Below are 15510 nucleotides of genomic sequence, written 5' to 3'. Positions count from 1 at the left end.
ATGTCTACATGTTCTTTACTTCGTTTTGTCTAAATCTGTTGTCCGTCAATTTTTTTTGTTTTTACTGTGTACCACCTGATTTTCATGTAACGGCCATTAGTGCATGACATCACTTACATTCTGAACAAAAAACAGACTAATAAATTCCATAAAATAAAACGACAGCTGTCTCATTGGTGAAGCAGAGAGGGCTTTCCATCCGTTCATTGGAAGACAACAGTGATTTGGCGTCGTGCTCCCCAGCCACGTAAAAGGTCGAAGAAGAGGTTGAATGTTAATCAGTGATGAGGAAAATGGCAGCATTGGCACAACAATTTGCCAGAGAGAAGAATTCGGACTTTGCTAATCAGCTTTACGTAATCATGTCTGCATTTGCATGATAATGCCCCAATTATTTAGAAAGCTGCTAATCAAAACTCAAAAGTGGAATTCAGTCCCTTTTGGAATTTTCCCTGATTCCATTTGGCCTTCCTTCCTCCTCCCTGCTTAGTCTGCACCTTCTACTCAGTTTACACTCTCTCTTATGCACCTGAATGCACACACACACACACACACACACACACACACGTTCATGCCCACACACACACACACACACACACAGGTTCACGCCCAGACAATACACACACCCAGTCATGGACACAGTTTCATCCATAGAGACAATATTCTACTATTGACTATTCTACCGTTGTTCAATTTCAATCTGTGGTTTTGTCTGTTTTGCAAATTATTTTGTCAGTTAATAGTGATAGTCTGTTATCTTGCCCTATTTACTGTTAGGACATTATCATACTGTATGTGTCTGAGTAATTGGCCAGTCTGATTTGTGACTGTATAACTGCCTGAGCCCTGCTCAAGGCTTCTGATTACAAAGGACCCAGGGATTAACTCGCTCCGTTCCAGGCAGGGGTTTTAATCAGATCTTTCCCACTGGCTTTTAATAGGCTTTAGTTCTTGTTTTCTGTTTTGTTTTCTTTGTATTTGATCATGTTTTCTGTGTTTTTTTTTTCATGTATCCTTCATCCTTTTTCATCATCCTCCACCCGTCTCTATGGACATGGTGTGTGTTGGACCCAGACTGCTGTGTCCACTGCATCCTGGCCTGTCTGTTCTGTGAGTTCCTGACCCTGTGCAACATGGTGGTGGCCCAGGCTAGCTGTGGCACCTGCACGTCGGAGGTCTGCTGCTGCTGCTGCGCTGAGGACATGGGAGACGATTGCAACTGCCCCTGCGACGACATGGACTGTGGCATCATGGACGCCTGCTGCGAGTCCTCCGACTGCCTGGAGATCTGCATGGAGTGCTGCGGCATCTGCTTCCCCACATAGGAAGGGCCATGATGGGATTGGGAATGATGGCCGTATTGCTACTGTAACCTGTACTTTACACTCCAGCAGAGGGAGGGAGAGGGGGAAAGTGTTTGTGGGTTAATGGGGTGGGGTGAGTTAGCATATGTGCGTGTGTACAAGTGCGTGCCTTCGATATAAGCCTACACAGAGGGATCTGTTAATCTACACTGGGCCTCTCTGCCAACATGGCCAAGCAGGGGCCAAAAATAGTTTAGAAATGCTTTTGTTACATACCACAAGTATAAACATGTTGTTTTAATTAACCAAAGTGTGTTTACTGTTGACAAATATGTTAATCAGCTCTTTAAACAGTATTACTTTAGATGCCTTATTGGATAGGAAGATCTCTATCATTTCAGGAATCCTATCCGACTGACATATTTGCCTTTAAAAGTGTTCTTCTTTTTCTCGACCAAACTGTCAATTCCTGACGCAAAATCAAAGGAATCCATATTTTACTTTGATATTTAGCAGCCTTTTAGTGTGTTTAGTAGAGGTTGACCGATTATGATTTTTCAATACTGATACCGATTTATTGGAGGACCAAAAAAAGCCGGTACCGATTAATCGGACAATTTTTATTTATTTGTAATAATGACAATTACAACAATACTGAATGAACACTTATTTTAACTTAATATAATACATCAATAAAATCAATTTAGCCTCAAATAAATAATGAAACATGTTCAATTTGGTTTAAATAATGCAAAAACAAAGTGTTGGAAAATAAAGTAAAAGTGCAATATGTGCCATGTAAGAAAGCTAACGTTTAAGTTCCTTGCTCAGAACATGAGAACATATGAAAGCTGGTGGTTCCTTTTTAACATGAGCCTTCAATATTACCAGTTAAGAAGTTTTAGATTGTAGTTATTATAGGAATTATACGATTTGTATTTCATATACCTTTGACTAATGGATATTCTTATAGGCACTTTAGTATTGCCAATGTAACAGTATAGCTTCCATCCCTCTCCTCGCTCCTACCTGGGCTCGAACCAGGAACACATCGACAACAGCCATCCTCGAAGCAGCGTTACCCATGCAGGGCAAGGGGAACAACTACTCCAAGTCTCAGAGCGAGTGACGTTTGAAACGCTATTAGCGCACCCCGCTAACTAGCTAGCCATTTCACATTGGTTACACCAGCCTAATCTCGGGAGTTGATAGGCTTGAAGTCATAAACAGCGCAATGCTTGAAGCACAGTAAAGAGCTGCTGGCAAAACGCACGAAAGTGCTGTTTGAATGAATGCTTACGAGCCTGCTGGTGCCTGCCATCGCTCAGTCAGACTGCTCTATCAAATCATAGACTTAATTATAACATAATAACACACAGAAATACGAGCCTTAGGTCATTAATATGGTCGAATCCGGAAACGATCATTTCGAAAACAAAACGTTTATTCTTTCAGTGAAATACTGAACTATTCCGTATTTCCGTACCTTCAATGTTATGTCATAATTACGTAAAACTCTGGCAAATTAGTTTGCAATGAACCAGGCGGCCCAAACTGTTGCATATACCCTGACTCTGCGTGCAATGAACGCAAGAGAAGTGACACAATTTCACCTGATTAATATTGCCTGCTAACCTGGATTTATTTTAGCTAAATATGCAGGTTTAAAAATATATACTTCTGTGTATTGATTTTAAGAAAGGCATTGATGTTTATGGTTAGGTACACGTTGGAGCAACGACAGTCCTTTTTCGCGAATGCGCACCGCATCGATTATATGCAACTCAGGACACGCTAGATAAACTAGTAATATCATCAACCATGTGTAGTTATAACTAGTGATTATGATTGATTGATTGTTTCTTATAAGATAAGTTTAATGCTAGCTAGCAACTTACCTTGGCTTCTTACTGCATTCGCATAACAGGCAGGCTCCTCATGAGGCAGGCGTTGGACTAGTTAACTGTAAGGTTGCAAGATTGAATCCCTGAGCTGACAAGGTAATAATCTGTCGTTCTGCCCCTGAACAAGGCAGTTAACTCACCGTTCCTAGGCCGTCATTGAAAATAAGAATGTGTTCTTAACTGACTTGCCTCGTTAAATAAAGGTGTAAAAAATAATAATAAATCTGCAAAATCGTTCATCCAAAAATACAGATTTCCGATTGTTATGAAAACTTGAAATCGGCCCTAATTAATCGACCATTCCGATTAATCGGTCGACCTCTAGAGTTTAGTCAGTACTGTATGACACTGTAATAATGTTGATGTTTCTGGGATGTGTTTTTCCTACTCATATTAATACACCTTCATGACACATTCATGAACAATATGCGTCAACCGATCAGAACAGCCGTAGTTCTAGTCCATATCTACTGTAGTTTGCTAAACCTATACGTATTGAAAAGCTTCATGTAAAGAAAGTTTGAAGATCAGCACTAAATCCGGTAGATTAATGTATACCTTTTCTGTTAACAATGTATTTAATCACTTTTTGTTCTGTGCCATTTAAATGATGTAAATGTACATGCTTTGTAGGACACATTTTAGTTGTCTTTCGGGTTCAAGTGTGCTTGAGTTACTTACAAATGAAGCTCCATTACGTATAACCAATGCTAATCTCGGAAACCTAGAACTAAAATCTCCAACGCTTGTTAATTGTCCCATCCCAGTGTCTTTTGACAGATATTACGATACCATTTATGCTATGTAGTCTAATAGCAAAATATCTACCTCCTGTGTCAACAAATCTCTTTGAGAAGGAGTGATGGATCACAGGCAGGGTTAACTACAGGGTTAACATTGAGTTAAAGGACATCTGGGTTGTCAGGCTTTGGAGTATGCTGCCATTGCTGTTATTAGATCAGAGGAGATTTTGATTTAGGCCTACCGTCAGCAGTTCACTCCAGATATGCGTAGTATTAATCTTGTCAGATTGTTCCTGATTGTTGGCCTGATATAACTAATGATTTAATTAACATTTGAGTTATGCTGTAGCGTGTGCCCTTACGCAATGTTAAAGCCATATTGTTGGAAATAATGGTTTTAGTCTATCCTGAAGACTCTCACCATGGTTTTCACCTGTCGATCTTTCAAGACGGGAATATACTGGATATACATTGGAAATACTGGCTACCTGGAATATACAAGGGCTAAGAAATTTGTCCGACTGTTGAATTGCACAACATTTTCATATTGTAGGAAACAATGTTTTTACATTGACGACGACCAATTATTTGCTCAGTCTTACACTCCACTTTGATTATATACTGTACGGTACGACGGTTACTTCTGTGATGTTATTTTGGCATGTATTTGGGATACTGCCTCCAGTATTACCACTTCAACTGCACTCTTTAGAAACAGAAAGTGATAAGGAATTATGACATGGCTGACCCTGTTTGCCATAAGCGGCTTTTGGATTACAAGTGAATGACTCGCAACACAATAAGGAAATATTCTTGACTGTCAGTCGGAGGAGAAGAGAATCCTAAACTAATGCGCAACATTTTATTTTTTTTCCCAGCAGATTTTTTTTCTCGTCTTAATTCTGTGTATCAAGTTGAGTTTGTGGTGAATCATTTCCCTCGGCCTCGAAAAAAAGATTTGCTTTGATCTTGTTTTAGTGATACTTAACAAGGGGACTCATTAGTGTGTAGCTATTCTAAATGGTAATGTTCCTCCTCTTCACACCATCAAAAGATAATGTGCTGTCAAATCTTAGGCTTGCTTCTCTAATGGTGGATTGTTATTATGTTTAAAGGAGTCGGAAGGACACCTCCGCAGCCGATAGCGTTCCGTCGCACTCTGTATGAAACGAAGCCGCAGACCTCTTAACGTTCGTATGACAAACTAACCACAGTCTTCCTCTGGATATGCAGGCCTATTAACAGGAACAACACTATAGATAATGTGAAGACATAGTATTTACATGTATTTCTCTTTTTTTTTTTCAAACTCGTATGTTTTTATATTCTGTCCATGAGTTGATGTGTATGTGATATACTGTACCGTCTTCACCGTTTCTATCTTCTAGAAGACCTCTTTTCACTGCATTTAGCATACAACACACTTTGTAGGCTGTTATACATGAATTCAGAATCATGTCTGAACTAATAAAACGTTTTAAAAATAAGTATGAATGTTGTAAATGTTTTATTACTTGTCTTCAGAGTTGCTATGAGCCATTGTGTAACACTTTCCTGGCATGGAAGCAGATCTGTTGGCACTTTAGCCAACTGTTTTGTCACTCTTGTCATGCCGTACCTAGCATTGGCATGAGATTAACAGGATGAACACATGGCTAAAGCACATGAAGTGCATTTGGAAGGTATTCAGACACCTTCACTTTTTTTTTTTCTCACTTTTTGTTACATTACAGCCTTATTCTAAAATGGATAATGTTTTTCCTCATCAATCTACACACAATACCACAAAGACAAAGCAAAAACAGATTTGTTTAGATTTTTACAAATGTATAACCTTTTTTTTTTAAACAATGTGTTATTTACTATAAGACTCAATTGAGCTCAGGTGCATCCTGTTTTCATTTATCATCCTTGATTTTTCTACATCACCAATGGTCAATTCAATTGGTTGGACATGATTTGGAAGGGCACACACCGGTCTATATACGGTACCACAGTTGACAGTGCATATCAGAGCAAAAACCAAGCCACGAGGTCGAAGGAATTGTCCGTAGAGCTCCGAGACAGGATTGTGTCAAGGCACAGATCTGGGGAAGCGTACCAAAACAAGTCTGCAGCATTGAAGGTCCCAAAGACTATGTTGGCCTCCATTATTAAATAGAAGAAGTTTGGAACCACCAAGACTCTTTCTAGAGCTGACCGCCTGGCCAAACTGAGCAATCGGGGGAGAAGGCCCTTGGTTAGGGAGGCGACCAAGATCCCGATGGTCACTGACAGAGCTCCAGAGTTCCTCTGTGGAGATGGGTGAACCTTCCAGAAGAACAACCATATCTGCAACACTCCACCAATTTGGTAATCATGGTATAGTAGCCAGAAGGAAGCCTCAATAAAAGACACAGGACAGCCTACATGGAGTTTGCCAAAAGGCACCTAAAGGACTCTCGGACCATGAGAAACAAGGTTCTCTGGTTTGATGAAACTAAGATTGAACTCTTTGGCCTGAATGCCAAGCATCACATCTGGAGGGAACCTGGCACCATCCCTACCGTGAAGCATGGTGGTGGCATCATCATGCTATGGGGCTGGTTAGACGCTACCCATCCAACCTGACAGAGCTTGAGAGGATCTGCAGAGAAGAATGGGAAAATCCCAAAATACAGGTGTACCAAGCTTGTAGCGTCATACCCAAGAAGACTCGAGGCTGTAATCACTGCCAAATGTGCCTCAACAAAGTACTGAGTAAAGGGTCTGAATACTTATGTAAATATGATGTTAAATTTTGTCCTTAAAGCAAAAGTTTTTTTTTTTTTTGTCATTGTGTGTAGATTGAGGAAGAAAATACAGCGTTATTCAAAAAATGGTTTAAATTGTAACAATGTGGGAAAAGTCAAGGGGTCTGAATACTTTCGAATGCACTGAATGTCATATGTACTGTACATCCTTAATTGGTTGGCAGCAGTCAATGTGTGGTGGTCTCCAAGTCAGGTCTGTGTGCTTTCTACTTTGACCAACTCTTAGCTGGTGCTCTGTAATTATACTGTCTGCTTTCCAAAATACTTATGAATTGGCAGTTAGTTACAATATTATGCAATTTATAGTATTATAGTATATATTTTTTTTATCCAACTATATTGTAACATCAAATGACACCGGTGTGTCATGTGGGAGGTCAGTAGTATGACTACAGCACTGACCAGAGACCCTATGATACTCTGTTGCGCTACTGTCCTTTTTCATCTTTCCCACTATTCATCACTGAGACAATAGGTAGTCTGTAGTACGGCTCAGTGTGGCTCCCCTCTGCTCTACTCTCTATTAGAAAGCCTCTCACATAGACGCAGCGGAGGAACACGGAAACACGGCCACCAACACTCGGCGAGGTTAGCAGGGACCATGGAGACCACGGGGCCCCCTGCCGGGTAGAGCACAGCACTGACCTTTGACTGACACAACCTCCTGTTAACCTCTCAATTAACCCCCACGCCTAGCCCACCTGGGTGATGGCAGGCGAACTCGCTGAAAGCTAACAGAGACAGGGAGGATCATTCCCTTTTGTAATTTTCTGCCCGGATACACACTGCCCACGAAATTACCATCTTATTTCACTAATGCATTGTAAAATATCATCCCCGGCACCCGAAATGCCTTTCCTTACTCTTTTTATCACATAGGAATTTGTTCTTTTTTTTTCTCCTTCTCTTTTTTTTTGAGAGGAAAATACGTGAAAACCCCAGGTGTATAAGTGTGCGATGACCTTTTCACAAAGTCACCCACCTTTCCCGTCCTTTTAATCAGTCCCCCTCTGTTCCTGGCTGTGCGAGTGCCTGTAATGTCACAATTAAGACGAATCCATTGTTTCTGTTTTCAGTCTTAAAAGTTGGCGCTTCTTGGACCTGGGGTCATCGCTCTTACAATATTAAATAAGTCAGAGTGCCTTGCCACCCCTCTTTCTCTTCCTCGCTCTCTCGCGCGCACGCTCTTTCTCTCTCACTTCCTTCCTCTCCTTTCTGGGTGGGATGGAATTGTCACTTAGGAAAATGAATGTCTGCTGCCCTTAGCCATGAGAACAAATTTATTCTGTCACTTTTTATTGCATAAAGGAACGGGGGTTTAAAGGGACGGGGTTTTAATGGTGTTTTTAGTTGCCTCAGTTTCACATTAGAGGTGGACTTCATTCACATGTTGATAAGATTAACCACACCGGTAATTATATCGAGTACAAGTCATTTGATAGGAAACGAGGATGGGTGCATTACATGGCAATTTGCCGGAAAGGACTATCTTCCAAATGGCTCCAGCTATAGTACTCTTATGTTTAGCATTACAGTGGGATTTGTCTGTTTTTGTGTGCTTTTGTACTGCTGTCCTTTTCAGCCTGTGCAAATTTAAACCTCGTTACCTGGTAATTAGAACAGAGACGCAGCATGTTTGGTAATAAGGCACATCTCATGTTCCATTTCACTTATGAAGCTGGGGTATTTATTTTATTCTCTGCCATGGCTAGGAACACCATGCAAGCCCGGTGTTGCACCTGCTCCGAACATCACATGTAATGATGCATAATGCAAGCAACATCCTTTCTTCTCAGAGCCCCGTGTCAAAGTTTGAAGGACTCCTGCTATTTAGGCTTGTAGCGCGGTAGAAAATAAAATGAGACAGATCTTTGCGGAGGGGGTAAGCAAGAAAGAGGGGCGGAAAAAAGAATGGAGTTCAATTCATGTCACTCTCAATTAATCTCCTCAGGTAGTGGCCCCATTAGGGTTCACACACGCGGGCCCGGTTTACTATGCAAATAGGGTCATTACCTGGAGAAGTTAATTGAGTCTGACAACAGGGCCAGAACGGTGAAATCACGTGATGTTTATTTGCTTGTTTTGAAAATGCTTGAGAATGTGGCTAGAGTATGCACACATGAAAATTATATTGATGGATTAAGATTTTGATTTTTAAAATATTTTTTAATCATTTTGATGGATGATTATTTATAGAAATGTCTAGATATCTGAGCCTTTATAGATGTATTTTTAACATGCTGATTTGATGTATGTGCATTTAATGATGTATGAACGCTTTTATATTTAACATGAAATATTCCTCCATCTCCTCACATAGGATATCACTGTCATACAAAGAAATGTATTATCTTGTACAAAAATAACAATTTTGCAGTTTTTCTAAACCATAGTTATCTACAAAACAGACATCCAGGAATTAAATGTAAATGGTTAGATTTGTATTGTTTTTTATTTTGCGCAGCAACGTGTCATTCTACTCATACCCTAAATATTTAAAGACCCCCTTCACTAAAGCTTTGCTGATGTACGAGGGCATCTCACTGTGCTTAATCTCTCTGTTACCTGGAGGCGCTGCTGACAACATGTAAAGACAGCAAGAGCCAGGCGCTTATAAAGATCACGAGCTGAGCCCAAAACCTGCCAGATGAATGGGGTGCAGAGGTTCAAAGTTTCTGCCACTTGACTCTGTGAAGTGGGGACTGACAACACCTGCCTGAGAGAATGAAAGGAAGAAATGAAGTAAAGAAAGAAGGCAAGGAGGGATGGAAGGAAATAGGGTAGACACATTGAGATGTTTTCAAATAATTTCCGCTCGATTGCACAAAGTGCACCCCCACCCGTTACAGCCTTCTAGCCCCCCACCCCACCCTCTGGGTTGTATCTGTAAGTAAGCGTGCATGTAAATGGACCATTTGTGTCAAGGCCTGTCAGCTTGTTTCCTTTGTTTGGGTGGGGAGGTAGTTTAAGACTGGTGGGCTGCGGGCTCAGGCCTCTGCACTGCAAGTGAGACATCAGACTAAAGTTGTGCACTTTCAACTTTTTTTTTCCTTCCAAAGGCAATGGACCGTGGGAGAGGCAAATTGAGAAGGACGTGTGGAACAGAAATGCCTGTTTGTTTGCTTGTGCACGGTCCTTGAACTATAAATTAGATGTCACCATTGTTACCCGTCATTTACTGATGTGGATGTGTTGTATTTTCTCCCCGGGTCGCTGGTTTGATTGTTTGATCTTAACATCACTTAAATGAACGGCTCCAAGTGGCCTCCAGTCATCTCGTTAGGATTGACAGTTTGTTTGGAACGCTGAGTGCTTGCTTCATTATACTCAGGGTATTTACAACCAGGTAATGCTGCCATGCTTGTCAAAGGTATGTAACTAACTAATGCAAACAATAATATCAGATATGTACAGTGCGGTATCCCTCAGGGCAGTTGCCTTGGGCCGTTACTCTTCTCTATTTTTACAAATTACTAATGTAAAACATAAATGAAATGCAGTCTCAAATAGCCACCTGTCCCTTTCTAATAGCCTGGTATTGGCCCACATTTAAGCTAATAAATGCCTGTTTCAAATAAACGCTGGGTTTAAATGAATTGTTTATGATGTTACCATGAATTGGTTGAGGTTTGTTAGATTTGTTACATTAAATAATTCAGTAATGACAGCAAAAATCAGTTTTTATCACCAGTGAGAAACTGCTAGTCATTGGCTGCTAACAGCTGAGAACTGCCAGCTAATTGGCAAGCATAAAAAGTCAACTACTTACAGACCCCTAGAAATTGTCTGATCACCCTCTAGTGGCGAAAGTAAGAACTGTTAAATGCACAGTCAGTCGTCAGGTCAGCAGCATACCACCCTGCATCCCACTGCTGGCTTACCTCTGAAGCTAAGCAGGGTTGGTCCTGGTCGGTACCTGGATGGGAGACCAGATGCTGCTGGAAGTGGAGTTGGCAGGCCAGTAGGAGGCACTCTTTCCTCTGGTCAATAATAATAATATCCCAATACCCCAGGACAATGTGATTAGGGACATTGTCCTGTGTAAGGTGCAATCTTTCAGATGGAATGTTAAGCGGGTGTCTCATGGCTTCCAATTGGCTCAATAATCCCCCCCCCCTGCTGTAACTATTCACCAGGTCGTTGCTGTAAATGCGAATGTGTTCTCAGTCCAATGTACCTGGTAAAATAAATTGAAATGTTGGAATTAGACAATGAACTATGCAAATGAGCAAAAGTTTTGTGCATTAAGGAAATAGAAGCCTGGCTCTGTTGTGTTCAGTGATTTAAGGAAATAAACACCTGGGCTATTAATTAATGTGCTGATTTCACACTCCACACATCAGCACCTACAGCCAGTTAAGTCATTGAGACTCTTAGCAAGGAGTTAACAGTCAGTGTCAGAATGGGTAATTAAGAATAAACTGTTCTGAAACATAAAGCATTGTATTTGGTTCAAAACATTCTCTTAGACCTAAACCTCAACTGGGGTTGTACGTAAAGAGTGTTACCATTGAACATGTTGAAGAAGCTGAACTTCTGAACTTTTTTGCAATCTTGTATATAAATAACCTTTGGTAAACTCCAAGCGGGTGGTCATGTGCCTTTTTACTGAGGAGTGGCTTCTGTCTGGCCACTACCACAAAGGCCTGATTTGTGGAGTGCTACAGAGATGGTTGTCCTTCTGGATTGTTCTCCCATCTCTACAGAGGAACTCGTGAGCTCTGTCAGAGTGACCATCGGGTTCTTGGTCACCTCCCTGACCAAGGCCCTTCTCCCCCGATTGCTCAGTTTGGCCATGCGGCCAGCTCTAGGAATAGTCTTGGTGGTTCCAATCTTATTCTGTTTAAGAATGATGGAGGACACTGTGTTCTTGGGGAGCTTCAATGCAGAAGAAATGTTTGGGTACCCTTAACCAGATCTGTGCCTCCTCATGACTTGGTTTTTGCTCTCACATGCACTGTCAACTGTGGGATATTTTATATAGAAACATGTGTGCCTTTCCAAATCATGTCCAATCAATTGAATTTACCACAGTTGGATTCCAATCAAGTTGTAGAAACATCTCAAGGATGATAAATGTAAACAGGATGCATCTGAGCTCAATTTCGAGTCTCATAGCAAAGGGTCTGAATACTTATGTCAATAAGGTATTTCTGGTTTCGCTTTGTCATTATGGGGTATTGTGTGTAGATTGCAGTGGATTTTTATTTATTTAATCTAAGAATAAGGCTGTAACATAAAACAATGTGGAGAAAGTCAAGGGGTCTGAATACTTTCCAAAGGCACTGTATACCACCTTTCCAACAAGTCAGTTCGTCAAATTTCTGCCCTGCTGGAGCTGCCCCGGTCAACTTGAAGTGCTATTGTGAAGGAATTGTGGAGGAATAATGGTCTGGGGCTGTTTTTCTTGTTTTGGGCTAGGCTCCTTAGTTCCTGTGAAGCAAAATGTTAATGCTACAGCATACAATGACATTCTAGACAATTCTGTGCTACCAACTTTGTTTTAACAGTTTGAGGAAGGCCCTTTTCTTGTTTCAGCATGACAATGCCCCTGTGCACAAAGCGAGGTCCATCCAAAAATGGGCCTACACAGAGCCCTGACTTCGAACACCTTTTGGATTAATTGGAACGCCGACAGCAAGCCAGGCCTAATCACCCAACATCAGTGCCCGTCCTCACTAATGCTCTTGTGGCTGAACGGAAGCAAGTCCCCGCAGCAATGTTCCTTATCTAGTGGAAAGCCTTCCCAGAAGAGTGGAGGCTGGTATAGCAGCAAAGTGGCACCAGCTCCATATTAATGCCCATGATTTTGAAATGAGATGTTCGAAGAGCAGGTGTCCACATACCTTTGGTCATGTAGTATATGCATATTGTGTAGAGTATTTTTTCCAAAATATAGCTCGTATTTAATTTTTCATTTTGAATTTAAACCTCTTCGGGATCAGTGTCCCTACACTGGGACGGTTGTTGCTAATGTTGTTGCTAATGTGACGATAATGACGTTGTATGTAACATCCAACTTTCCAGGACATAGACATGTCATATGTGCAGAAAGCTTAAATTGTTGTTAATCTAACTGCATTGTCCAATTTACAGTAGCTATTACAGCAAAAAAATACCATGCAATTGTTTTAGAAGAGTGCAGAACAACAACTTTTATCACAGAACTTGGTTTGATACATTCACCTCTGAAGGTAAACAATGTACTTACATTCAGTAATCTTGCTCTGATTTGTCATCTTGACGATCCCAGAGGTAAAATGTAGCATAGCTTTGTTTGATCAAATCCATCTAGATGTGTGTAGATTAGTGTCTTTTCTGTAGGGAAGTTAATTTTCAATCATATATGACCTCTCTGAGAGTGTGTAAACTTACATTTGTTATTACCATATCATTTTTTTCTGTACTTGAAAATGTATCATTTTACCAATTCGGGCAGACTTGATACATGTTGTGCAGTATTGCAATACTTCACTGGATCAGTCTGAACTTTCCAAATACAATGCTGCCATCTAGTGGCCAAAATCTAAATTGTACCTAAATGCCAATATTATATTATGGCCTGTTCCTTGCATCTCAAAGATAATGGAACAACAACAAAAAATAGAAAACATGTTTTTTTGTTTGCATTATCTTTTACCAGATCTAATGTGTTATTCTCCTACATTAATTTAACATTTACACAAACTTCAAAGTGTTTATTTTCAAATGAAATCAAGAATATGCATGTCCTTGCTTCTAGTCCTGAGCTACAGGCAGTTAGATTGGGTATGTCATTTTAGGTGGAAGTTGAATAAAGGGTCCGATCCTTAAAAGGTTTTATCTTGTCTATAACTGTTCTGTACTTTCATGTATTGGTATGTTTTATGTGGACACAAGGAAGAGTAGTTGCTGCATGTGCAGTAGCTAATGGGGATCCTAAAAATAAACACAGACAATGGTTTATTTTTGTTTAAGATTTTTTGTTTAAGATTGTTCTTAAAAATACAATCTTCGCTTTATTACGTATCCTATTTTCAGATCAATCATTACTTTGCTCCCATTTTTATTCAATAGTAGATAGCCAGAATGTATAAATCATTAGCATAATTAACATTCATGTTACTCTGTAGATTCTTCATTGTAGAATGTCTTCCATTTTAAAACTATCACTATGCAACAATGCTATCAGGCTTTTAGAATCCTGACAGGAACCCCCCCCCCCCCCCCCCCCCCCGAATAAGCCCAGCAGAGTGACTATACACAGGCTGGTAGTTAAGAGAGCGTAGTTTACCTCCTCCCATGCAGAAAAAAACATGGGCGGATGGATAGAAGGTCTTAATACTACCAGCCCTGTGCTGCTATAGGACTCAAATTTCTGCTTGGAGCAGCCCTCTTCACATTGAGTTAACATGACTGACAAGTGAAGTCTCATATACACAGAGGCAAGCACACACACACACACACACACAGCAATGTGGCTGCACATTCTGAAAGGCAGTACAGAGATGAATAAATGCCTACTATGGTTTTAGATGAAATGTAATAATTGATCAATCGCCGTATACCTATTGAGTCGTTTCATATAGCACTTTTAACAATGCATTTCTAGTCTTTCAATCTCACTGTAACAGAGATACCACCCACCGTAGGCACACATCTACACCTGAGACTCTCAACTCAGACGCATCGCCTTGATGTGTTTGTTTCCTTGTCAACCCCTTAATCGTCTCATCCAAAGTCAACAAATCCATCTCTGTTTACATCCTTGTTTACCAACCGTTCGTTAACAACCTGTCACTGTTACACACAAGGGCTTTGTTTGTGATTGTGATGTCAGCACCATAACATAAAGAAGGAATCTGCAGGTTTCGCGCATGTGTAACCTAGGGGAATGATGATATGTGAGAAACTTTGCAGGTGTATGTGCATTGAAACACCTGTCTTCACACTTGGGACAGACCTCTTTGTCTCAACGTACTTGATGAATATATCAAGTATTTTATGGCCCCATTAGTAGTACTGTGTAACAATTATGTTCATGTGAACTCTGTGACCCAGCCTATTACTTGATTGTTTGTCAGTGCTCTGCAGGTGTTAACTAGTTTCTACGGTAAGATATTTAATTTATTAGTTGTCTTTCACAATATCTATTCTTTTTTAATTGTATATTTTATCATCCGTTAATCAGTGTCTCATCTTTAGGGTGTGTTGTTTAATTCTTTACTTCATGGATAAGTCTTCTATATGTTTGCTACAGTTGAAGTCGGACGTTTAAATACACTTAAGTCGGTGAGGACTTTGTGCAAGTAATTTTTCCAACAATTGTTTACAGACAGATTATTTCACTTATAATTCACTGTATCACAATTCCAGTGTGTCAGAAGTTTACATGCACTAAGTTGACTGTGCCTTAAAACAGCTTCGAAATTCCAGAAAATTATGTCATGGCTTTAGAAGCTTCTGATAGGCTAATTGACATCATTTGAGTCAATTGGAGGTGTACCTGTGGATGTATTACAAGGCCTACCTTCAAACTCAGTGCCTCTTTGCTTGACATCATGGGAAATCCCCAAAAATCAGACCTCAGAAAAAAATTGTAGACTTCCACAACTCTGGTTCATCCTTGCGAGCAATTTCCAAACGCCTGAAGGTACCACGTTCATCCATACAAACAATAGTACGCAAGTATAAACACCATGGGACCACGCAGTCGCCATACCGCTCAGGAAGGAGATGCGCTCTGTCTCCTAGAGATTAACGTATTTTGGTGCGAAAAGTGCAAATC

General features: G+C 40.5%; 1 protein-coding gene across 1 annotated transcript in view; it reads left to right on the top strand.

Moving 5' to 3' along the window:
- LOC109864632 (myoD family inhibitor domain-containing protein-like) overlaps positions 1-5438 on the top strand; it is a 28298-nt gene extending 22860 nt beyond the window's left edge. Inside the window, exon 5 of the mRNA XM_020452488.2 lies at positions 1075-5438. Within this exon, the coding sequence (XP_020308077.2) occupies positions 1075-1325 (251 nt within the window). The 3' untranslated portion in view covers positions 1326-5438. The remainder of the gene's footprint in view (positions 1-1074) is intronic.
- Positions 5439-15510: the final 10072 nt, after the last annotated feature.

The sequence above is a fragment of the Oncorhynchus kisutch genome, linkage group LG19 (assembly GCF_002021735.2).
Source record: "Oncorhynchus kisutch isolate 150728-3 linkage group LG19, Okis_V2, whole genome shotgun sequence".
NCBI lineage: Eukaryota > Metazoa > Chordata > Actinopteri > Salmoniformes > Salmonidae > Oncorhynchus > Oncorhynchus kisutch.
The sequence above is the reverse complement of the archived record's forward strand: the minus strand, read 5'-3'. Positions and strand labels throughout refer to the sequence as shown.